The sequence below is a fragment of the Argentina silus genome (genome assembly GCF_951799395.1).
Source record: "Argentina silus genome assembly, chromosome: 15".
Taxonomy (NCBI): domain Eukaryota; kingdom Metazoa; phylum Chordata; class Actinopteri; order Argentiniformes; family Argentinidae; genus Argentina; species Argentina silus.
This window is the reverse complement of record NC_139669.1, coordinates 1975991-1999218: the sequence shown is the minus strand read 5'-3', so window position 1 is coordinate 1999218 and position 23228 is coordinate 1975991. Positions and strand designations below refer to the sequence as shown.

Below are 23228 nucleotides of genomic sequence, written 5' to 3'. Positions count from 1 at the left end.
TGGTGATAATATCTTTGTATTTATCTTTGTATATACTTTCTAGTGAGAATACCTTGTTGCAAGTGTTGTTGATTTGAGGGATTAAGCAACCCAACTGGAAGACTCGGGTTTGATATGAATTGGTACTCAAGAGTCCCAGAGAGAATTCCTTTGATCTCATGTTGAACGTGTGTGTGTGAACCTATTGGTTTGGTTATTTTTTTGATTAATTGGCAGACCGTTTGATAGGCGAAGCACTCGAGCTTCCTTGTTGTTTACATGGGACGGTAGTGCGCATGATTATTATTCTAGCTGATTTTCTACTACATTAGGAGTTAGTCATATTAATATTGGCTTCTCATTTTAGTGTCTTTTAAAATGTCATTTCACAAATTCTCTCTTAGCAAACAATGTATTTGATTGAAAGGCCTACAGTGGCAATTTTATGGACAAATAAGCTCATCCCATGACAAGAAAAGTAATTACCTTAAACAAGGTAAAACATGTTGATAATCAATACCCTTATTGAATAGGTATAGATTTGAGACTAATTGGTAGTTTCAGGGTTGAGGCATGAAAAGGGGACAGTATGTTCAGGCCAGGACTGCAAAAAGGGGACACTCTTAACTAACTCAGTGTCAGCTTGAGCAGCTTATGGAGCCTGAGCAGATGCAGCGGGCCACGGCCTGAGACCTGCTTGAATTATTTAGCACATTGTTTATCAAATAGACAGTCTTACACTTCAAACACTTGACACATCTGCTCTCTGCATATGGCCAGACTGGGCTAGAATAAACACAGGTCTCAAGGTGTGCCAGGTACGCCAGGTACCTGAGACCTCGGAGCTACAAGGAACATCACCAATGGATCATTTCTAGGGATAGCAAAGGAACAAATCTGCAGCACTTGTCTTCCCTAACGTGTATCGTCTAAAGATTCAAAACAGTGAAGAAGTGATACCTTAATGTAGACCAGCTGATTGTGGACACATTAGGAGGTATAGCGTTAGGAGGTACTGGAATGTTAAGTGGTGTGACCATCTGTAAGAGTCTCTTAATGCCTGTGGGAGAGGAGGAAGGTCTCCTGAGTACTGAACTCGGCCGTGACCTCCTGTGACCCCTAGGTAGGGTTTTCCTCTGTGTCATCCTGAGGTCTGCTATCTGCCTCCTTCAAGGTACAAGCTCGGGAGAAAATGGTGGCCACTGTGCTCACCTTACTCGCCTCAACTGAACATGTTCAACCTGATGAGCAACTGCTGCAGCTGGGTCTCCAAGATCCACGAGCCCATCAGGTACCGTACTGTAAACAGCAGTCTCATAACAACTGTGATGTGGATGAGTCACTCTGCAATCAGTTTGGATTAGAGAGGAAAAACATGACGTTAGAATCACATGACCTGGACTGGCCCACATTCTAACTCCAGGACTGTGTGCTGTATTTTCACACAGGAAAATCACAGTGCTTGTGGTGGGTCTTGATAAAGCAGGAAAATCATCAACTGTCAGGGGGATGTTGAGAGGTAATGTGAGACAGTGTCTTCAATGCAAATACATTTTTTGTAGTCACACATAAGAGGGGGAGGAGGGGGGGGTTAAGGCTACTCCTGGACTAGAGAGCACACATTCAATGGATATTTTCTATTGAAAATGCTTATCCTGTATCTATCTGCAGTGCCCCCAGGGGATGTGGGTCCCACGCATGGGTGTGTCCGTACGGAGGTGAGAGTGGAGAACTTCCTGGTCACCCTGCTGGACGTAGGTGGGTCACCGGAGGCCCAGGGGGCCTGGAGGGACTACTACGGTGAGGTTCACGGGGTCATCTTTGTGGTGGACTCCAGTGACAGGCAGCGGATCAATGAGGTCAAGGAGCTTCTGGCAGACCTGCTGAAGCAGCCCAGAGTGGCAGGAAAACCACTACTGGTGTAAGCACAACCTCTTATCTGACTCTATAAGTCAATGAGAATAATAGATGTACAGTAGTATGAAATGTACTGAGGTTGATGAGAAAGTTATCACACAGAGTATAAAGGTTGATGAGGAAGTTATCACACGGAGTATAAACCATATCGTAGAGTAGTCATTCTCGTTCAACCTTTTCTGAATCCCCTCACGTTACATTATGATTTGTTGGTGTGTATCAGACTGGCCAACAAGCAGGACAAGATGCACGCTCTGCTGGGAAGCGAGCTGATCGAGATCCTTTCTCTGGAGAGGCTGGTCAACCAGAGCCGATCTCTGTGCCACATTGTGAGTGTTGGCCTTACACACCGATATCCACACCGCTATACACAGACAGACAGACAGACAGACAGACAGACAGACAGACAGACAGACAGACAGACAGACAGACAGACAGACAGACAGAGAGAGACCGACTGACCATTTTTTCCTTTCCCCCTCCAGGAGCCATGCTCTGCCTTAATGGACCTGCGGCGGTGGTCTGACAAGAAGACTCTACGGGGTCTTCGCTGGCTGCTGCGTGCTGTGTATCTGGACTACCCAGAACTCTGCTCCCGTGTGGCCCGGGATAGCAACAGACCTCTGGCACCAGAGGACAGGGACAAGCGGGGGAAAATAGATAAAGTCCGCAGCAAGCCCAAAGAGGAACGGTAACAAAACCTTCACTTTTTGATTTTAGATGGACTCCTAGAAAAAAAACATCTGTAATAAATATACGGCATTTTTTGGATGTGGATGTGGTGAGGCTACTACTCATGTCAAATATTGTCTCTGTGTAGAATGCGCAACAGCAAGACTGAACTTCCTCAAGAGAAGGACAAAAGGCCCAAGACTGGAGGCTCACTACGGCCCATTCAAAACATCTTGGAAAAGGTAAACAAATAAGAATACACAAATCTGTTGATCAGACTTATTTTGTTGCAGACTAATTTGATCTCCAGTGTGATTCCAGTAGGATAATTGCAATACAAAATTGTAACAGGTTTCAAGACAACATATACAGTATAGGCTCCATTTATATGCATGGCTGAAACCTGTGAGCTGATAAGTATTTGGGTTACAGGAGAGCACTCTGAAAAAGAAGTTGACGAAAAAGAAGAAAAAACTGGTCAAGATTGAGGACAAGGAGAAAGGCAGAGGAGGGGAGAATGAAGAGGAGGAAGAGGCTGACCAGGAAAACAGTGTACAGAAAGACAAGGCCAGCAGTGCCCTGATAACTCCCAGACGAGGGAAGCTGAAACGCAAACCAAAAGTGAAAGAAGAGACCGTTGAACTCCCAGAATCCCTTGACAATGAAGACAAACTAACCAAAGGTACCACAGCTATATGCTCCTAAGAAAACTCAACACATCCTTAATTCTTAAAGTCCTTCATGAATGCTTTTTGAGACTATCTATGAACACTTTGTACATTGAGGTGTGTAGCAATGTTTCTAACTTTTTAAATGGTCTTATCGGTAGGTAAAGGGGAAAAGAAGAAGAAGAAGAAAGTGGTGAAAGTAAAGAAGAAGAACAAGATAAACACAGAGGAGGTGCCGGCGGTGCGCCCTCAGCCTGTCGACCTATCAGCTACCTTTGGTGAGACCCGGCCGCTCTTTTAGACTCTGACTGAAAATGCAATACCAAATCAGCAGACTGTGGATGAAATCACGTTTTTTAATATAAGATATATTATGATTTCCCTTTTTTTCCTGATAGATCTTTACCGACAAGCCATTTTGGCTTTGAAAGAACGACAGGAACAGGGCCAGTGAGAGAGTGGGGAGAGTGCTTGGTCCTGTCCTGCGTGTGATGACACGGGTCTACTGACCAGGGCAGTTGTTTATGAGCACGCTGTGGCACCCCCGTGACACTCTCTCAGCCTCCTCTCTGCCATCCAGCCACCTGACAGAGGGAGGCCTACCCTGCCAACAACTCCTCCACAACCTCCTCTTCTATTCTATTACCTCAGACCTTCATTTTTGGATTACAGCTGGCGTTTCCATTGCCTTTTGAAGGACCATTTTGAAATAACTGATGGGTGATGGCTTTTTTTCTGTGTAGCCACTATCTACAATGTAGGAATATCAAAACAACCACATTCCATGATAAATGTGTGTGTACTGTAGTTCTTGTTACGACAATATGTTGATATATGTTGATATAAGTGTTTTATATATATTATCCATTCATTCAAGGTTACCTAATTAATGTTAATTATTTGAAGAAAAAAAAGAAGTAAACAATTGTTTACAAACATTATGTATATGTTTGTACTTGGCCAAATTATTTAAATGTCTCCCTCATTGTAAATAGAGGTTTTAAGTGTACATTTGATTGAAGGACAGGCATGAGACTTTTTGTAATGTATATTTTCTATGACTGTTTGAAAAATAGCTCACAGCACAGATGTTTCTAGAAGTTGACAGTGAAAGGAAAAGAGCGTAATGGGAGACAACAACATCAGATCATTAATTTGAGACACACGAACACAAAACTGAACCCTTCAATAAACAAGCTTCTTTCACAAACCACGTGTCTAGATGCGACTTGCCTGTTCATTGAGCTGATCAGACTCTGCTGCTTGGCCTAGATTGCCCCCTGCAGTGCAGGCATTATGTGGACAAGCTTCAAGTTACAGTTGCAGTCCCTATGTCTCCTTTCACTATTGTCTCTGGGAGGTATGGTTAAAGAAAACTCACTAATTAAACACACTATTCCTCTCGAACGCAAACAACTAAACGGTATGTTTAAAAACATGCCTACATTCAGTACTGTAATCTATAGATAACATTTCATACTAAGGGGATGCCCATAATTGGGCGCTTGGAGCCAGATTGTATGTCGCCATTTTTTTTCGCTCGACCAGAAACCCATCCCCCTTTATCCATCTTCCCAGGAAGAGTACTGTCAGTGTTTCAGCCTGGTGGCGGGACACACTGCAAGCTAAGATGCCTTCACCAAGGACGATAACCATTGTGGCCCTCTCCTTTGCGCTTGGCCTTTTTTTCGTCTTCATGGGTACCATTAAACTCACACCAAGATTAAGCAAAGATGCGTATAGTGAGATGGTAAGTACCGCTTTTCGTGATAGAACAGCAGCTGGAAGAGAAAAGGCCATTGTTCTGGTATGGACGCGGATGCTCTCATGCTCAAATAATGTGCTATCCGATGCTGACCCACATTTGTAAAAGATCATGGAATTTAATGTCATTATACAATTGATACATTTGATTTTAAATGTATGATCTGTTTTCTTTACGGGGTTAAATGTTTAGCCTGTACAAGCAAGCGAATTATGGGAGCAGTCTGCATTATCATCGTGTCACATTGTAATAAATGATTAATTCAAGATAAACGACATACGACGATGGAGAGGATATTGTTGAAAGTTCGATTCGAGTTCTTGAATAGACATGAGTGAAACGAACACATTTAAAAGCCAAAGTAAAGCATACAGCCTAGGCTACAATTGAACATGATTATAGTCAATGACATTCGGTTTCTTACAAATGAATATCTCTCTTAGAATAAGGTGATTACGCAATACGCTGTGGGATTGTATTGGAAATGATTTGATGTTTTAAGTCATAAGCTTGTGTTATTTCCTATTGTTTCATTTAAGGGTAATTATTTATTTGAGCAATACTATATTGGCAATGGCGGCGCATTCGAGCAAATTCTGTGATGCACCTGCGGGTGCTGATGTTGAGTCGATGTGAGCCGGTGATGAAGCCGCATCCGTGCACTTCACCTCATACTTTACATGCAATATCCATATCGTTTGCAGGGAATATTCTGTTGAATTTTATGGCTTTGGTCAAGCACGTTTTTTAATAGGAATATATATGATTATCTACTGCAGTGCATGGGCCTACAATTAAAGTGCCAGGCACTGTTTCTTAGTTCTCATCCAAGAGGAAATGCATGTCAGTGATGAGTGTATGCTCATAATTACATAAGTGCATAGTAAGACAGTTCTGTTCAAAATGCACACTTAAACACAAAATAAAAAACATTTGTCATTATTATTAAAGCCTCTTGTATGCCTTATTGCCCCCAATGTATCTCTTAAATATAACATCAGAGACATTGCTACACAACAGAAGTGACTGTGTTGTGGGGTTATAGGCTACTGTATATTGTGCACCACCCATAATGACAAAGTTCTCTCTTTCACACCTACTTGTGCTCTAATATTCTCTTTCATTGCCTTTCAGAAAAGGGCATACAAGAGTTACGCCAAGGCCTTGCCGGGCCTGAAGAAGATGGGCATAAGCTCAGTGCTGCTACGTAAGATAATCGGTTCACTAGAAGTGGGCTGTGGTGTGGTCCTGACCCTGGTGCCTGGGAGACCGAAGGACGTGGCTAACTTTTTGCTTTTACTAGTCATGCTGGCGGTCCTCTTCTTCCATCAGCTAGTGGGAGACCCTCTCAAGCGATACGCCCACGCCCTGGTCTTTGGTATCCTGCTCACCTGCCGACTGCTCATTGCCCGGCAAAGTGAAGACCGGCCGGAGAGGGAGGAGGGAAGCAGGGAAGAACACATCAATGCCCAGGAAAAGAACAAAGTCAAGCAGTCCTAATCCGACGGTCCGGCGAGGGGAGAGCGACAGCAGAAGGAACCTTGTTGTGCGTTTCTTTGGATTGTAGCAATTCTGATTCAAAGGGAAAACAGTCGCCACAAAGAGTGATACACACGCACACACGCGCACGCACACACACACACACACACACACACACACACACCCCTCTCTTCCCTCTCCCACCCTGATGGCTGACTGTTTTTTGGTCTCACCTGCTCCCCTGTACTCCGCTCGTCAAACTGAACACCCTTGTCCCATGTTTCCTTCCCATGACACTGGACAGTCGTACTTGTGGCAACTGTAATGAGCTCAGCTCTTTTGAAAAATAGGACCTTTGTCGCACCAAGCAATCCGTCCTTGTTCCTGTTTTGTTGTTTTTCTTATTTTGCATCTATTAAACCATAAGATTAGAAGTCTTTATGTTTTTTGTTTTGACTGTCATTGACACAAATACTCATTTGAGTGACAATGTTGGCTTTGTTGCTGATATTTTTCACTATTGAAAATTGGTACTCTTTTCTACTTTACATTTTAGGTAGATAATTATCCCATGAATTAATTCAGCAATTAAATTGTTTTACAGTAGTTAAGCATGATTCATTTGGCTTCAATGAAACGGTCTAAACCAAAATCATAGTACTGTTCAAAGTAACATTGCAGTTGAACACATTTATTGAAACAGTATATCACATCTTTTCAATGCAGTACTTGTCAAATAAGAATAATTTTATTGAAATCTGATTAATTTCGTTCAGTATTTTCCTGTTCATTAGAATCTCCTTCAACTATTCCTAGCATGAAAATGGAAAGTCTTTTGCCCAATTTGAATAAATACCCACGTTAGTGGAAGTTAACTGTCATCCCAACACTGTTTCTAAATAACTCCTTATATGGGAGGAGAGACTAATGGAGGGCAACGGCTGTCTCATGTTTCTGTGCCAGAGTCCATCTGCTTTGTCAAACGACATATCCAATAAAGGACTTGATTTTTGTCTCTTTCTCTCAGATATCAGTGAAGGTTTATGATTATCTTTTGAGTCTATTTTGTCTTGGATTTTTAATCGTATTCACCTTTAAAGTTTATGTTCAAAAAGCATTCCTATGACTATTACCATTAGTCTGGATTTTACTTGTACACTGTAATAGAAATATATTTGGTTATCAGTGATTTCAACCTCTGAGTAGAAAAGGGAGAAGTGTTGGTCAGATGAGCAGTTGTTCAGTTCACAACGCTTCTGTAAAACAACAATGAGCAAAATAAAGAATGGTATATGGGCGAGATGAACAATGTGTCCATTGTTTTTTTGCAGTTCAGTTCAAATCAGCAGTCGTTTACAAAACAATTCAAACACAAATGCAAGGAAATGAAAATGACGGAACATTTGCATTCCGTTCATAAAAAAATGATACATTCCACACTTTTTCTTTGATAGCACATCAGTGATACAGTAACGTTGAAATACCGAAAACAGTAGTTGAACTACAACAGAGAAACTGAAACCAACTCTCTTTGACTACAACGACCATCGAACCACCCGCACGCACTCACGGAGCGAGTACACTGCGCCTGCGCACAGCAAACGGTCGCGCGCAAGATTTGAATGGGTTGACCAGAGATTTTACCTTCGGAAACATAATCAGTGGATTTTTAACTATGTAGCAATGGCAAATACGTCTAACTTGTCGAGGTCAGAATTGGTTTCATCATCTGAGAGCGATCTGTCAGTTTCTAGTCGAACTAGTAACAGAAGTTTGCGAGTGGAGGAAAAAGAAAGAAGAAAGAACGATGAGGCGGATCCGTTCCTGCCGGCGCTGAAGTACTTCTCGGAGGGTAGGCTAGCGAGCATGCTTGCAATTACTTTACCTACACTAACAGAGAGCATCATTTATTTACTTTCTTTGAACTCTTTCGGCTCATGACTATGATGTCAACATTGTAGAGTTATAACTTTCAAGACGACCCTGTCTTCTTGTTTTTAGCTAGCTAACTAGCTAGCTATTTTGCTAAATATACCATCATCAACAAAGTTGGATGCGTCGAAAAGCCATCTATTTTACATTAAGGCGGTATAGTAAGTTAACAATATAATTAGTATAACTAGTAACAACATTGTATTAACATGTTTAATTAGCTAATTGCATGGCTACATGGAGTTTATCCGTTTGTGTTAAGTTGAATGAGACCGGCCGTGTGATTGGTCAGTTCCATCACTATGAACGGTTCAACAGCTAACAGGAACACGGTCCTGAGACGTGCTGGCGGAGGACGACGTTACGATTTCAACTTCAATTTAGACCGTTGGAGGAGTGCTCAGTGCATGGAATACGTATATATAAGAGGTTCTGGATGGCAAATTGATCCTTTAAAAATGTTTTTATTGCTGACGCGTTTCGGAGGAGGATTCCTAGGCAAAGCCTAATGTCAGAAGTAAGACAGTACAGTTCATCCAAAAACACATGACAAGGCAAACATAGCAGGTAGCAGCACCTGGCCCGAAGGGAGGGCAAGACAATAAGGATACACAAAAGACAGCTAAAAGTATAAGATCTCCATAAGGATATAGAATATACACTGATCTCAAAAACGTATCTGTACCTATGCAGAATTGACCAATGAAACATCAACACACACTATTGAGCAAAACAAGTAAACAAAATAACATAACAACCAGGAAGCGCTCTAGCTTGACTACCAGGTTAAATGACAGTAGTTTAGTGCTTCATTTAGGCTTAAAGGTGCCTGTGTTTGGAGCCGCAGGAAAATACACTCACTGAACGCTTTATTAGGAACACCTGTACACCTTCTCATGGTGGTGGAACACCTGTACACCTTCTCATGGTGGAGGTGGTAGAACACCTGTACACCTTCTCATGGTGGAGGTGGTGTAATGGTGTGGGGAATGTTTTCTTGGCACACTTTGGGGCCGTTAATACCAATCAATCATCGCTTGAATGCCACAGACTATTTGAGTTGTTGTTCTTGTTGACCATGTGTATCCCTTCATGGCCACAATTTACCCATCTTCTAATGGCTACTTCCAGCATGATAATGCACCGTGTCACAAAGCAAAAGTCGTCTCAAACTGGTTTTATGGACATGACAATGAGTTCAGTGTTCTTCAGTGCCCTTCCCCGTCACCGGATCTGAATCCAATAGAACGCCTTTGGGATGTGGTAGAACGGGAGATTCACAGCTTGAAAGTGCACCTGAAAAATCTGCAGGACCAGAATCTCATGGACCAGAATCTCAAAGGAATGTTTCCAACATCTTGTGGAATCAATGGCATGAAGAATTGAGGCTATTTTGAGAGCAAAGGGAGGCCCTAACCAGTAGTAGTGTAGTGCTCCTAATAAAGGGAGGCCCTAACCAGTATTGGTATAGTGTTCTAATAAAGGGAGGCCCTACCCAGTATTAGTATAGTGTTCTAATAAAGGTCTCGGTGAGTAAGTAAACCTTTTTGCTAGGGTTAGAATGCACACGTCAAACCAGTTTGTCTTTCAGATTACTGTCTCTTAAACACAGGCCCTGGCTGATTATGGATCACTGGTGAGGGATCACTGGTGAGGATTAGCCAATGTTTGGAGATTATCTTTTGGATTGGATTAGACAGGTAGTGGAGAAGAAGATTTTATTCTCTGGGGATTCCATTTTTGAGTTAGAGCTCTTGGTAAAGAGCACGTCTCTGTCTGTGGTGCATGCACAGCGATGCGAATGGTCTTCATGGTCAGTCCCTGTTTTTGAACTTTTCATAGATGGTTTTAGATTTACTTTCAAACCTGGTTGAAGGACTGCAATTGCGTTTTTGACCAGTCGGGATATTGCGTACTGTATGTTTAGAATGTTAACTGTTTTTTTGGTCAGTAGGTTTTGAAAACAGTTGTCTAAAGTTTACCATAATGTGTGTGTGTGTGTGTGTGTGTGTGTGTGTGTGTGTGTATATGTATATATATATACACACTCACCGTTGCCACTTTATTAGGTACACCTTGCTAGTACCGGGTTGGACCCCTTTTGCCTTCAGAACTACCTTAATTCTTTGTGGCATAGATTCAACAAGGTACTGTAAACATTCCTCAGAGATTTTTGTCCATATTGCATCACGCAGTTGCTGCAGATTTGACGGCTGCACATCCATGATGCGAATCTCCCGTTCCACAACATGCCAAAGGTGAGGTTGTTCGAGGACGAAATCAGTCGGGGCCTTGACTTCATGAACGATGAAAAGGCCTCTATGCCGCCCCCATGTGGTATGTTCGTGTAAAGACTGGTGACATCTAGAGATGCATCAAGTTTGACTTATGTAAACACACTCAGCCAGACTGTATTTCCAAGAGAAAAATAAAGAATGAGTGTCTATTTAGTGACAGACACTGAAAATGAGCGCAAGCTCACGTGTTATGGTGCAATGCATCTGGCTTGTTGAAATGTCAATAAGTCAATGTTATTGCATCTGTCCCTACTCAAGTAAACACAAATAAATAAATACAAAATTCAACGCATCAACAATAAAACATTTTTGAAGGGATGAAGTAGCCCTCCAGACCATCTATATATTTAAACACTAACACAATGTTGTGACTAGAGTAATTTCTGAGTTACCAGGCACCGTATAGGGGCAACGTAGTGTACAAGTTTGACGTGACCTATTGTAGTATTTGGCTGCTGACTGCAACTTCCATTGAATCTATCCTGTGCCGTCGCTCATGGTTATCCAATCACAGCATGTCCACTCATGGTTATCCAATCACAGCATGTCCACGTTCTGAGTCGGCTCTCTTTGTGTGTCACAGTGGCGGCAGGTACCCAGGTTTTGGGGAACGATGTTCTGGCGGGGAACTTGGAGCTGGTGGAGAGACTTGGCCTCAGCCGGGGACTCCCTCCCGAGGCCATCTCCGTTATGCTGGAGTTTGCTATGAGCCTCCGCGTAGGAAGTAGGAGAACCTCTGCTCACATCCATCCTCTGCTCTCACATCCATCCTCCTCTCTCACATCCATCCTCCTCTCTCACATCCATCCTCCTCTCTCACATCCATCCTCCTCTCTCACATCCATCCTCCTCTCTCACATCCATCCTCCTCTCTCACATCCATCCTCCTCTCTCACATCCATCCTCCTCTCTCACATCCAATCTCTGCTCTCACATCCATCCTCTGGTCTCACATCCATCCTCCTCTCACACATCCATCCTCCTCTCTCACATCCAATCTCTGCTCTCACATCCATCCTCCTCTCTCACATCCATCCTCTGGTCTCACATCCATCCTCTAGTCTCACATCCATCCTCTGGTCTCACATCCATCCTCCTCTCTCACATCCATCCTCCGTTCTCACATTCAATAGAGAACGCCACTACGGTAGAGGATGCATCACTTTTGTGACCTTCCCGCCTGCGTGTAGGTTTGTCTTTAACCACTGTTCCCTTCTGCCCAGGAAGTACATGTGCTCGGGTACTGAAGTTCCTGATCCCCGCCACCGTGGTGCCACAGGAGGCTGTTGTTCGAGCAGTGGCGTGGTTGTGTGTCAGCAAGATACCGATAAGCACACAGGTAATCAATCAATCATTTATATAGCACGTTGACTTCCCGGGAAAAATAAGGCTAAAGTAAATACCCTGTGTCTAGGTCATGTTAAAGCCTCCAGGTGAAGGTCGGCAGTGAGATAAATGTTGTATTTGTGTCTGTTGTCGTGCTTGTTTCCCCAGGTTCTTTTCCTTCGGTGGGTGTTGACCGTCTTTGACATGATCGACTCCAAGAATCATCTCCGGGACATCTATGGGTTCATCTTCAGCTTTGTGACGGAGGAAAATCTGGTAAGCAGCACTTGAATGGCTCTGTTGACACCAGTAGAGGGTGGTGGGCACCGAAGGGTGCTGGGACCAGGAGACTCTCATCATATCTCAGAGGTCTTCTCACTGTGTTAGGATGGTGACATGAATACACACATGATGTGGTCCTCTGTGGCTCAGTCGGTAGAGCGTGGCGCTAACAACGCTTAGGTCGTGGGTTTGATTCCCGCTGGGACCATATATACTGAAATGTATGCACTCACTGCAATGTAAGTCGCTTTGGATAAAAGCCTCAGCTAAGTGGCATGTATACATGATGGTGCACGGCAGCCATTGAACAATCTCATCATCCCTCATTGGGATTCAAACATATGATGGTGTTTTATTTTGTGTTTTAGTCTCCTTACGTCTGCCATTTGCTGTACCTTTTGACCCGGCGGGAAAGTGGTAAGTGATGTTCTATTACCCAATAACCGCTCGCCGTACAATACAGACGTCGATTTAAACGTTGTCAAATATCGCTGTTAGTGTTGCCGCCCATCTCACTGTCGTTGTGTGTCACAGTCCGGCCGTTCAGAGTCCGAAAACTGCTCCAACTTCAGTCTAAAATGGTAAGAACATTTAGTCTTTTTCTATTACCTTTTTTATTATTTAGTAATAGCAGAAACCCCAAGTGTGTGTCTGCAGAATGTGAAGTCCACAAGCTTTTAACTAATTTAATTACTATTAGGAAATATATTCAGTGACCAATTTCCGCAGAGGCAAATGCTGTCATGTTGCTTACATTTCTGGGTACATATTTCCTATAAATGGATTATCCTCTACGCTGTTATCTGTTGTTGCGTAGTGAATGATTACTAACATCAATCATCCAGGGAGATGCGTCGAGTGCAAGTATGTATCAAGAGAGGGTCTCATTTCTTTTCTCTCATTATCTGTCTCCTCAGGGCAGGCAGCCGTTCCTGATGCACTTACTGTCACTGTACAAAGTGTTTTGCCCAGAGTTACTGACGCTCTCGCTTCCAGCCAAAATGAGGGTTTGTACATGAACACTTGGTGTTCTCTGTTCATAGTCCTGACTACTATTTCCTGAACCACCAGATAAACTATATTATGAGCAAGATATCGAAAATCATGTCTTTCTCCTCTTATCCAGGGTGGGTTTAAGAACCACAACTCCACCTGGAAAGCAGCGCTGAGCGCAGTCCAGAAGAGGAACAACGCCCAGGTGTCCTCTGACCTCAGACTAACCCTTGGGATGAAAGACAAGACCAACTCTAGGAAAAGGGTACGGAGAGGGACGGTGCTGTGACAGACAGAGAGCTAAACAGTGCCTCCACAGTCTTCATTCAGGCTGTTGTTGGAGCCCTTTAATGAAACCTCTGTTTGGTTGTTCGAGTCACCCTTTCTTCCCTCAAATCTTGAATCTAAATCCCTCTCCTTGATTTTCGGCTGTAGCCATGAATCATGCCAGGCTAGTTTCCCCATTGACATCAACCTGACATAAACCTCTCTCCTTCATAGAAACTTCATCATCTGGAGGTCCCGCCCCTGAGCTCCTCTGTCCAGACTAACTCCTCCAGCAGAAAGGTCTTCCCCCTGGAGCAGCTCCACTCCTTCTCCCAGTTGCTGGAGAACCTCTACCGCATAGAGGTAGCTCTCTCTCTCTCTCTGTGTCTCTCTCTCTGTGTCTCTCTCTCTCTCTCTCTCTGTCTCTTTCTCTCTGTTTCTCTGTCTCTCTCTCTGTCTCTCTCTCTGTGTCTCTTTCTCTGTCTCTCTATCTCTCTCTCTTTTTTGTCTCTCGCCCGTTCTCTCTCTGTCTTGGTTGTTCTCTCTCTCCTTTCTCTCTCTCTCTCCTCCCTCTCTCTCTATCTCTCTTTCCCTCCCTCTCTCTCTCTCTCTCTGTCTCAGCTGCCTGATTAGTCACACAGCACTATAGCCTGAAGATGTCTGCGTCTTAGGAACAGATGGATGATGAGGATTAAAGCCAAGACGTTTGGATGCTCTTTCCCTTTTTTTTCATATAAAAAGGTGTTTTTATAAGGTTGCCCACTATCCATTTCATGTGCAGTGTCTGTTCACATCCACATGGTGGCGCTATGTCACCAGCACAGTTTTAGTCAGAACAAAATTGCCCTCAACATAGTATGAATAACAGGCCTTTCAGTATCATTTGTTTATGAGTTTCAGTCATAAAGCAGATTCATGAGCTCTTTCCATGTCATTTGTTTTCTAAATTTGTCATTGCTCTGTTGACAGATTTCATCAGCATTGTTTATCCCGATGAGGCATTAATTAACAGATGAACAGAGATGTATCTGTGAGCCTGCATTGAAAAAGTTATAAAGAATTGACAATTACAAAAGGCTGCTCGCAAATAGTGTTTGCTTGGCAGATCCATTGACCTGATAAACCCAAATAAATCTTTTTTTAAAAGGCCTAAGGACATTTACGATTCACGCAACATAAATTTTCGCTCACAGTCGGCCGAGCCAACATGTGCAACAAGCCGCTCTGACAGCACTTGCTGTTTATTTTTATGGCTGCAGGGCGACTACCGGGCAGCTGGATGGACAGATCAGCCAGTACAGTCGATCATGCAGTGAAAACAAATCAGTCATGGCAGCCATGAGGGATCATTGATTCCTCTCCTCCTGCGTCTCCCTCATCATTAAAACCAGTCGTTTTTCAGATGAATGATGCATTTGCTCCTTAATTATGGGAAGACTCAACCATGTCCGTTGACAATCTGTCTCCCTTTTTTTTTGCATTATTTATTTATTTAGCTCAAGTTTGCATATTGTGAGGCAGCTGTTCATCAGGGCAGTATGTGGAGAAATGCCTGAATGCTGCACTAGACATCCCAATGCTTGAATGCATTATGAGGATTACTTGATGTGACAGAATTATCCCAGGAATAAATCAATTCTGCACACAATCGAAACATGCACTTGGGCATTAAGAATTGTATTCTTCAGTAAGTCTGCTAATTTCCTGATTTGAAGCTATTATGCGCACAGTCCAGCATTGTTGTGTGTGTGTGTGTGTGTGTGTGTGTGTGTGTGTTTGTTTACTCTACTCTACTCTACTCTACTCTACTCTGATCAGCTCCCGGCTCAGATGGGTTCTCTGCTCAGCTCCCGCCTGGCGTTACACTACCTGGACTACGTACAGGATGACTCCGCCTTCCTCCGCCTCAACTTCTGGCTGGGCCACACCCTTCATGAGGGTAAACAACTGCTAACCACCCAGACTTCCTCCGTAATAGAACAGACTGAGAAAAAACAAGCCTGAAAGTAAAACTCAACTCTAAACAAGCTCTCATAAACCAGTAGGCGTATAAATAGACTTTTCAAGTAGAGCGCTTTTATGAAAGGGAAAAACTTTGGGTGTCAACATTGTACAAATCCTCCTTATCTTCTCTCCTTTGATCTTTCCACCAAATCATCTGTTTTTCTTCTCTTGGCAGAGTTTTTATTCAGCAGTGACGGCGGCCAGAGTTCGTCGGAGGCGATCCAGTTCCTCAACATGTTGCTCTCAACGCAGCACTTTCTCCAGGTGAGCCTCGCCTCACCTCGCCTTGCCCTGCCACCCACCCGTCACCCCTGTCTCCCCCGCTCCCTCTTCGTGAACTGAATCTGTCACAGTGCGTTAGGCTCAGCTCCCACTCTTCCCCTCACTGCTCGTTAATAAATGATGCCACAGTCAAATGCTCATTTGAGATGCTTATGTTTTGTTTCTCCTCCCACCTCAGGAGGGCTTCTCCAGCACTGAGGGCTTCCTCTACAAGTTCCTCAACGTTTGGGACGGTTCTCTCCTCCGCCCCCAGATCCTGGGCTTGTTGAGTGACATCCCCGTGGTCCCCAGTTCCTGTGAGTAGTCCCTGCACGGCTGTTCCGCACCGCTCCTCCACCCTCTCCTAATTAAACGGCTGAGATAGTAACAGGCAGGCAGTCACGTGCCACGTTCACACTCATTGCCGGTGTATGCTGGGTACTGGGTACTGGGTGCTGCACGGTAGAATGATACGGTTGGTGGATCTGACTCTCTCCTCATCTCTCACTAGGTATCAACCAGCTTCTGTTTGAGCCCCTCATGCAGCTGTTCTTCACCTCTACGCTGTTTTTCAAGGTATGCGTCATGATGTTTTCCGTGTTTAAGAGGGGGATCTATCTGTACCGTAACATGTCAATCAAGCAAAGAACCTGGCCGCCCACTACTACTTTAATCTTGCACTGTATGAGCAATTATTAATCCTTTTCAAACCAGCCGTCGGCAATATTCCTCACCTCACTTTTTCAGTTGGAATGTGTTTGAACCAGAGGTCTTCTCGGGTCCAAAAATGTGGACTTGTCCCTAAATATAGACCCGTGGATTTCCTACCCGAACCTGTTCTTCTTTTTAAATAAAGAGACCCAAACTGACCCGTGGGCAGTCAGACCTGAACCCAAACGGACCTGCGAACAAGGAGACCTGAAACTACCGTAGAAACAGATGGTTTCCCTCTCCTAATAACATGAGCTCAGTCCACTGTGCCAGAGCATGCCCTCTGATGTGTCAATTTATGCACACGCTCATAAAGTTGGAGTGAATGTGGCATTGTTAACATGATTTCAAGAACATTTTTCTTTGCCTATGACATGATGGTTTTGAAATGTGTGATATTATAATAAGGGACAGGATATCTTCTGTCATTGTGGGAAACGGGACAGATTGTCAAAATGCGGTGAGGTGTTCACCCTACTCAGTCTCCATCTCTCATTACGTTGCTCTCTCTCTGTCTCTCTCTCTCTGTCTCTCTCTCTCTATATATATATATATATGCGGTCACCGTGGACAGAGGTGCCTACTAGACTGTTCAGGTTTTGATATTGATATACCAACAACTACAGTGCCCTCCATAAGTATTGGAAAGAGGAAGTATTTTGTATTATTTTAGCTCTATACTCCAACAGTTTAGATTTGAAATCAATATGGGATTAGTAGAGATTCTCAACTTTAATTCAATGTTGTTGTTTTTTCAGATTGGGTTCACCATTTAGAAAGTACAACATTTTTTAAACATACTCCCAAAAGTATTGGAAAAAATCTCATGTTAAGTGTTTGGTTGACAATCCTTTGCATGCAATAACTGCCTGAAGTCTACAATCCTTTGACCCCACCAGGCGCTGGGTGTGTTCTCTGGTGATGCTCTGCCAGGCCTGGACTGCAGCCATCTTCAGTTGTTTGTTTTGATGTCTTTTTGCCTAAAATCTTATGAAATGCACTTTCCGCTTTTTGGCCCTGAAAAACCTCCCTAGTTCCTATGCCAGTATGTTGTCATTGTCGTACAAGTCTTTGACAGATCCCTTTTTCTCCAAACATTCCTCTTGCTATCACTCACTCAGTACATAAGATTCGTCTTATTTGTCCACAAAACTGTTTTCCAGACCGTTTTAACAAACTGTAACCTGACCATCCTTTTTGAGGATAACTAGTGGTTTGCACCTTGCAGTGAAACGTCTGTAGTTCGGCTGGTGACGTATTCTGCGGATGGTAGTCTCTGACACATTCACACCTACCTCCTGGAGATTGTTCCTGATCTGTGGGACAGTTTTTTTTTTTTTTCTCAATTATGGTCATCCATTGTAGAAGTCTTCCTCTTTCCAATACTTATGGAGGGCACTGTATATGTGTATATATATATATCTGTATATGTGTATATGTGTATATATATATCTGTATATGTGACACCCTCGTGATCAGAGCTGTTTGTCAGGTCCAGACAGGTCAGCTCGGTTGCACCAGCTGTAGTGGGTCATTTACCCGAGACCCCACGGCAACCGAACAATCCCGGACTCCAGGACTAGTTACATTTTCTGACCCGGTTTCGGGTTGGAGTGGACCAGTGAACACTTCTGGTTTGAACCCTGACCCTGCTCTCTCCTCTCTCTCCTCTCCAGTGTAGTGTTATTGAGTGTCTGAACAGCATGCTGCTGAAGTGGCTGACCTGGCACTCTGTGTACGCTCTGGCGGACGGCCTCGACATCAGCCTCAACAGCCACACGCCCATGTGAGTGTTCCACTCACTAACACTCACCCCAGCAGCTTCCATACTCTCCTCCATGTTGTTACATATTTTATAGACTTCCTCTCTCCGGTGTTGTGTTCAATAAATGTTCATGTGGCCCTTATTTTCAATGGCCGAAAATTCAATGAAATGTGGTGTGAGAGTCAATGAGTGTGGTGTGTGTGTGTGGCTGCGCCCCCGTCTTAACCTCGTCTGCTCGGTGTGTGTCCTCCAGGAGGCTGGGTAATGAACTGCCGTGCATTGGCTCCACGACTGCATCGCCTCACACATTAACCGCTGATTTTGTTATTTTCTTTTATTGCATTAACCGAGGTGGGACGTCGCTGAAGGAGAAATTATGATCCAAGGGCAAACCCCCCCATCACCATGCGTCATGTGATTCATGCGTTTCTCTGTTGGCCTGGTTGTGTGACTGCTCTGCCTCTCCTCCTCTTCCTCCCCAGAAACATGACTCTGTCCGGGTTCATGGACTCTGTCATGGAGCTGGTGAAGTTTGTGGGCCACCTGGCCACCGTGGGCTTGCAGCTGGAGGGATGCCACTCCCTGCTCCTCAGCTTCATCCTGGACTTCTACGAGACAGTAATGATTATGAAGCTAAATCAAACAATTATTTGATGGAAATAATACATCAGGTATTTTAAATATTCATATTCCATTTGGCTCTCCTTGCCATATTGACATGTGTCTTTGTGTGTGTGTGTCTTCGTGTGTCTTCGTATGTCTTCGTGTCTTCGTATGTATTCCCTTGTGGCAGGTGTGTGACATGTTCCTCAAGTATGGGCTCCCCCTGGTGGTCATGCCACCTGTGGGTGTGTTCTACCAAGCCCTGTTTGCCACAGACTCCGTTAGCGTGGACAGGCTAGGCTACATCATGAGCAGGTGAGGTGACAGGGAGTGATTTCTACACTGCAGGGTGTCACATGGGATTGACCTTTACATGCAGAGTGCCATGTCATGTCCAAAGCTTCTGCATATGTAGAAATATTTTTGGGGTGATGGATCTGAATGCCACCTAGCAGATTACATGATTCATTGCGGTTTCTGACCTATTCTCCTGTCGACTTTTTTTTTTAAGTCATGAAGAATGCAAACTACCTGCATTACTCAAAGCATGAATATCATTAGCTCTGACACAACACTCCATGTCTTTTAATGAGATGGAGTGTCTCTGTAATGGCTCGCCAGAGCATGAGGTGTAATTCAACCATGAGTGCCGTACCTGTTCCGGCATCTTTCAGAGTATAAAGTATCCCCACAAAATAAACCATTGGCAGCTTAATATCCATACAAATTAACTTTATGAGGAAGCCCCCAGTGGAAAACTCCGAATGGCACTCCACATCGCAAATGCTTTTCCCTTTCTTTGTTTCCAGTCATGGCGTTTATCCAACCACCCTCTGGTTTAGCAGCACACAATGCGGGAATGCAATTGTGACACGTTTTGGAGTTTTCCACCGTGGCTCCGGGTGTGAAGTTAATTTGTATGGATATTAAACTGCCGATTGTTTATTCCGTTTGTGGAATTATATGGAGTGTCATGTCGGTGCTGTAATATCTTGTCTTAACAATGCTTGTTTCCTATATGGAGAACTGCCTGAATCCATATGGATATGACTGTCCAACCAATTGCTACGCAATTAAACATACGGACATGCGGCATGACAAAAGGGCACTGCTTTTCTTAAAAATAGGCCAAACGTGTTGTCTTATTGAGCTACTTCTACTGTCTGTCACTGTGAATATTGTTTTATGCTTGACGATTGTTTGTACATAGCCGTATTGCTGTGAAGGGCGTTTTGGGATAGATTTAATGTCCCATGGGGAGTTGAGTTGTTCTCTTCACTCAGGAACCAACTCAGGTCATTGCTCATTTTCCTTTAGGTACAAGAATAACCTGTCCTCAGCCAAGAGTCAAGAACATCAGACAAAGGTAATGAAAAAATCATTTTTTTCATATGTTTATGCTTTGCATATCTAACACTGTTTTGCATAATCAAGTCATTCAAGGCTACTTGCAAGGTCGTTCTCAGATGCTACACTCCCAGATGATGAACAAAACTATTATAATAATGTGCTGATTTAAAAAAAGAAAAGCAATTTGGCTTGTTACTTGCTCAAGCAAAATCCGCTATTAAAAAATGTCATTTTGTATTCCTAGACATTGTATGTAATGGAATTTATAAGTAGAAGCTTCGTAGGAAGTTCACCTGAAATGTCAGTGTGGCTTACGAAGAAAAAACAGGGCCGGTAAATGGCATGCAAATTCGTCATCGTGTGCGCAAACACAGAGAGTGGAAGGTGATGTTTGACCCTTCCCCCGACTTTGGTAATAGTCACAGGATATTAAGCATGTGTTACATTGACTTGATGTGTTCCATCCCCCCAGCAGGCCTATAACATCAGCCGGCAGACGTACCGGGAGTTCAACCGCTACCTGGTGTTCATGGTGAGCTGTCTGTGGAACTCCAAGATGTTCCTGCCCGGCACGGACATGGAGGTGGATGAGGAGCTTCTATCGAGGAGCACGGTGCCAGAATACTGGACCAGCTTCGACCTCGTCCACCATCCAGCCTTCGTCAGCTATGCCATAGACTTCCACCGCAAGGTGAGTTTACACCTACAGCCTTATGTTGTTCCTACTGAATTTTATTTCCCCCACAATTTTGCGATATTCAGAATTGTAGCTGTAGCTGCTATTTTTTGTCTGTTGGTTTACTTATACAATATAATCCCATTCTAGAGAGAGAGAGAATATGCCATTTAGCTGACGCTTTTATCCAAAGAGACTTACATTGCAGTGAGTGCATACATTTTGCAGTATATATGGTCCCAGCGGGAAACGAACCCCCAACCTAAGCGTTGTTAGCGCCATGCTCGACCAACTGAGCCACAGAGGACCATTCTGTAATCCAGAGCTCATCCCAGTTGAAATGTTCCTGCTGAACCTTTCCAAGCTCAATGAAACAGCTGATGTAGTGGATGAGCAGGAGCAGTAGTATTAACCCTAACCCCCAGTTGAGTTAATCAACTTTAAGGCTGGACAGGGAGATGGACATGGTATTAATGTGTCTTTCATAGAGGACACATTAATACGAATCACATTTTATTAATCATTGGAGATGCATGAGGCATCAGTTTTCATCATGTTTAATAACACATCATGGTTCAACCGCAACACCCAGAACTGCTCTACTGAAATTTACTTTGGGGGGGAGTAACGATTAATATTTATGTTCTGTTTTTATCAGTGTTGGCCAGAGAGGAAGGACATCGACCTCACTTGCATAAAGGTACCTCCAGTCTTCCCTGCTGTAATGTACTGTCTATATGCACTGATGTGTGTGTTTGATGTCTGCCATTTAATGGACTTCTCTTACTTGTGATCAGGGCGTATGTGATCCTGGAAGTCATGGGTGGCTTGTGTCTAATGGATTGTCTCTCTTCCTGCCCTTCTGTCTCTCTTCCCGCCTGCCTGTCTGTCTGTCTGCCTGCCTGTCTGTCTGTCGTGTGTCTGCAGGCTGGGAAGCATTGGGAGTGGTACCTGGAGTTCCTTCTCTCTCAGGGCTTTCAGGGCCTCCAACTGTTTATCCAGAGTAACGTCAACAGACGACCCACAGCAGGAAGTGGCCAAGGAGACAGTCAAGCCAGTAGTAAACAATGAACTGAACAAGGAAGAAAGGTTGTGATCTGCTCCCTCATGTAAAGGACACACGTTGTACATATTTATTCCGCTACCTTCTCCAAGGTGAGATTCACAAGAGACGTCAGCGTATCTTTTTTTTCTGTAAATACTGTTTTAATCCTGACTGTAATTCTTATTTTAATTGTCCATATTTTAATTCTGCCTGCTGTATATTTGTTTTCTCTTCGTGTATAGCTTAACATTTATCTTTTTTGTGAACCTTGCTCATAAATAGGAATAAATGAGCCTAGTTTTTAAATAGACAAAATAGCGTCATTACGGTCTGTTACTTGACTACAGCAATCCAAACATTCCATGTGAACATGCATACAAAGTGTGTTGTCTGGTTTGTGTACTAATGAAATTATGAATCTCTTCTATTAAACATCATCAGTTGTTTTTTTGAATTCATTACGGGGGAGATCAGTGTCTACTGCAGTCAGTGGCCCAACCATCTGGAAAACAAAATGTTCCCTTAATTGTAGGATCCATCTGGAGAGTTAATAGGCCCTTGGCTCCCCAGCTAACTTGGAGCATGCTGGGCGCCTGGGAAATTCAAAGTACGCCAGTCACGCACCGTGCTGTAGAGTCAGACCACTTTCCTAATTCCGTGTTCAGATCAGCATCCCCATTATTGGGAATGGGGTGAACAGGCTTGCTTGTGTGAGCATTGTATTTTATGGTTCTATTTACATCAGTATATAGAGTAAATTATGTATCCCCAACACGGTTAAGCAATATATTGGTTCATTTCACTAGAATTGCCTGCTGTCCACCAATCAATCATAATAAGTACAGCCTCCAGAAGTACACCTGATAGTTCACATTTCTCCATGCTGCTATGATTCCCAGCAACGTTATTTGAGCCTGAATATTTATTTGGGACTAAGAGTCTGAACTTATTTTCCGATTATCCATAAAGTAGAGCCCCTAACTTGGTTATGTATGCTTAATGAATGTATTTGGCATTTCACAATGAGATTACTATGTTGTCATGTTTCTATGGTAAAGAGTCTTGTCACTTCCCTGTTCCTAGGTTTAAAATGATCTCCTAGAGGATAGGGTCGCAGACTAATCGTGCGTCTATTCTGTATGGCTCATTGTGTTTCTTGCGTTTGGGGAAGCGGACTGTGTATCGAATTCTTTGGACATACAGTTAACTGTACATCTGTATTATAGTCTTAAGGCC

At 43.5% G+C, this 23228-nt stretch overlaps 3 protein-coding genes across 4 annotated transcripts; all 3 read left to right on the top strand.

Annotated features, from left to right (window-relative positions):
- Nucleotides 1–1172: 1172 nt before the first annotated feature.
- arl13a (ADP-ribosylation factor-like 13A) lies at nucleotides 1173–3746 on the top strand. The gene is made up of 9 exons (XM_083686862.1): nucleotides 1173–1270; nucleotides 1428–1498; nucleotides 1651–1900; nucleotides 2120–2225; nucleotides 2382–2587; nucleotides 2717–2810; nucleotides 3001–3250; nucleotides 3398–3514; nucleotides 3635–3746. Exons 1-9 carry the CDS (start codon nucleotides 1212–1214, stop codon nucleotides 3688–3690), a joined length of 1209 nt encoding a protein of 402 aa, XP_083542988.1. The 5' UTR covers nucleotides 1173–1211; the 3' UTR covers nucleotides 3691–3746.
- Nucleotides 3747–4866: 1120 nt separating this feature from the next.
- Nucleotides 4867–7045, top strand: tmem35 (transmembrane protein 35; the record flags this gene model as incomplete). The annotated part of the gene is made up of 2 exons (XM_083685905.1): nucleotides 4867–4986; nucleotides 6136–7045. The coding sequence occupies 2 exons, from the start codon at nucleotides 4867–4869 to the stop codon at nucleotides 6499–6501; spliced, it is 486 nt and encodes a 161-aa protein (XP_083542031.1). The 3' UTR covers nucleotides 6502–7045.
- A 1118-nt stretch (nucleotides 7046–8163) lies between these two features.
- cenpi (centromere protein I) lies at nucleotides 8164–22438 on the top strand (the record flags this gene model as incomplete). Of its 2 annotated transcripts, none has more annotated exons than XM_083685785.1 (20): nucleotides 8164–8332; nucleotides 11293–11433; nucleotides 11933–12048; nucleotides 12204–12311; nucleotides 12686–12734; nucleotides 12852–12898; nucleotides 13235–13324; nucleotides 13444–13575; nucleotides 13812–13940; nucleotides 15396–15516; nucleotides 15757–15845; nucleotides 16042–16159; nucleotides 16354–16418; nucleotides 18230–18339; nucleotides 18801–18936; nucleotides 19112–19236; nucleotides 20239–20287; nucleotides 20747–20962; nucleotides 21606–21647; nucleotides 21875–22438. In XM_083685785.1, 20 exons carry the CDS (start codon nucleotides 8164–8166, stop codon nucleotides 22016–22018), a joined length of 2196 nt encoding a protein of 731 aa, XP_083541911.1. In that variant the 3' UTR covers nucleotides 22019–22438. The 2 variants fall into 2 exon arrangements, with proteins under 2 accessions (XP_083541911.1, XP_083541910.1); XM_083685784.1 differs by having other exon boundaries at nucleotides 20744–20962.
- Nucleotides 22439–23228: the final 790 nt, after the last annotated feature.

What these genes read in the sequence shown, in the direction of transcription:
- arl13a (XM_083686862.1), top strand. Translation starts at nt 1,212, where the DNA reads ATGTTCAACCTGATGAGCAACTGCTGCAGCTGGGTCTCCAAGATCCAC. An exon ending in TGTCAGGGGGATGTTGAGAG is followed by an intron (nt 1,499 to 1,650) that starts GTAATGTGAGAC and finishes ATCTATCTGCAG; the next exon opens with TGCCCCCAGGGGATGTGGGT. An exon ending in GCAGGAAAACCACTACTGGT is followed by an intron (nt 1,901 to 2,119) that starts GTAAGCACAACC and finishes GGTGTGTATCAG; the next exon opens with ACTGGCCAACAAGCAGGACA.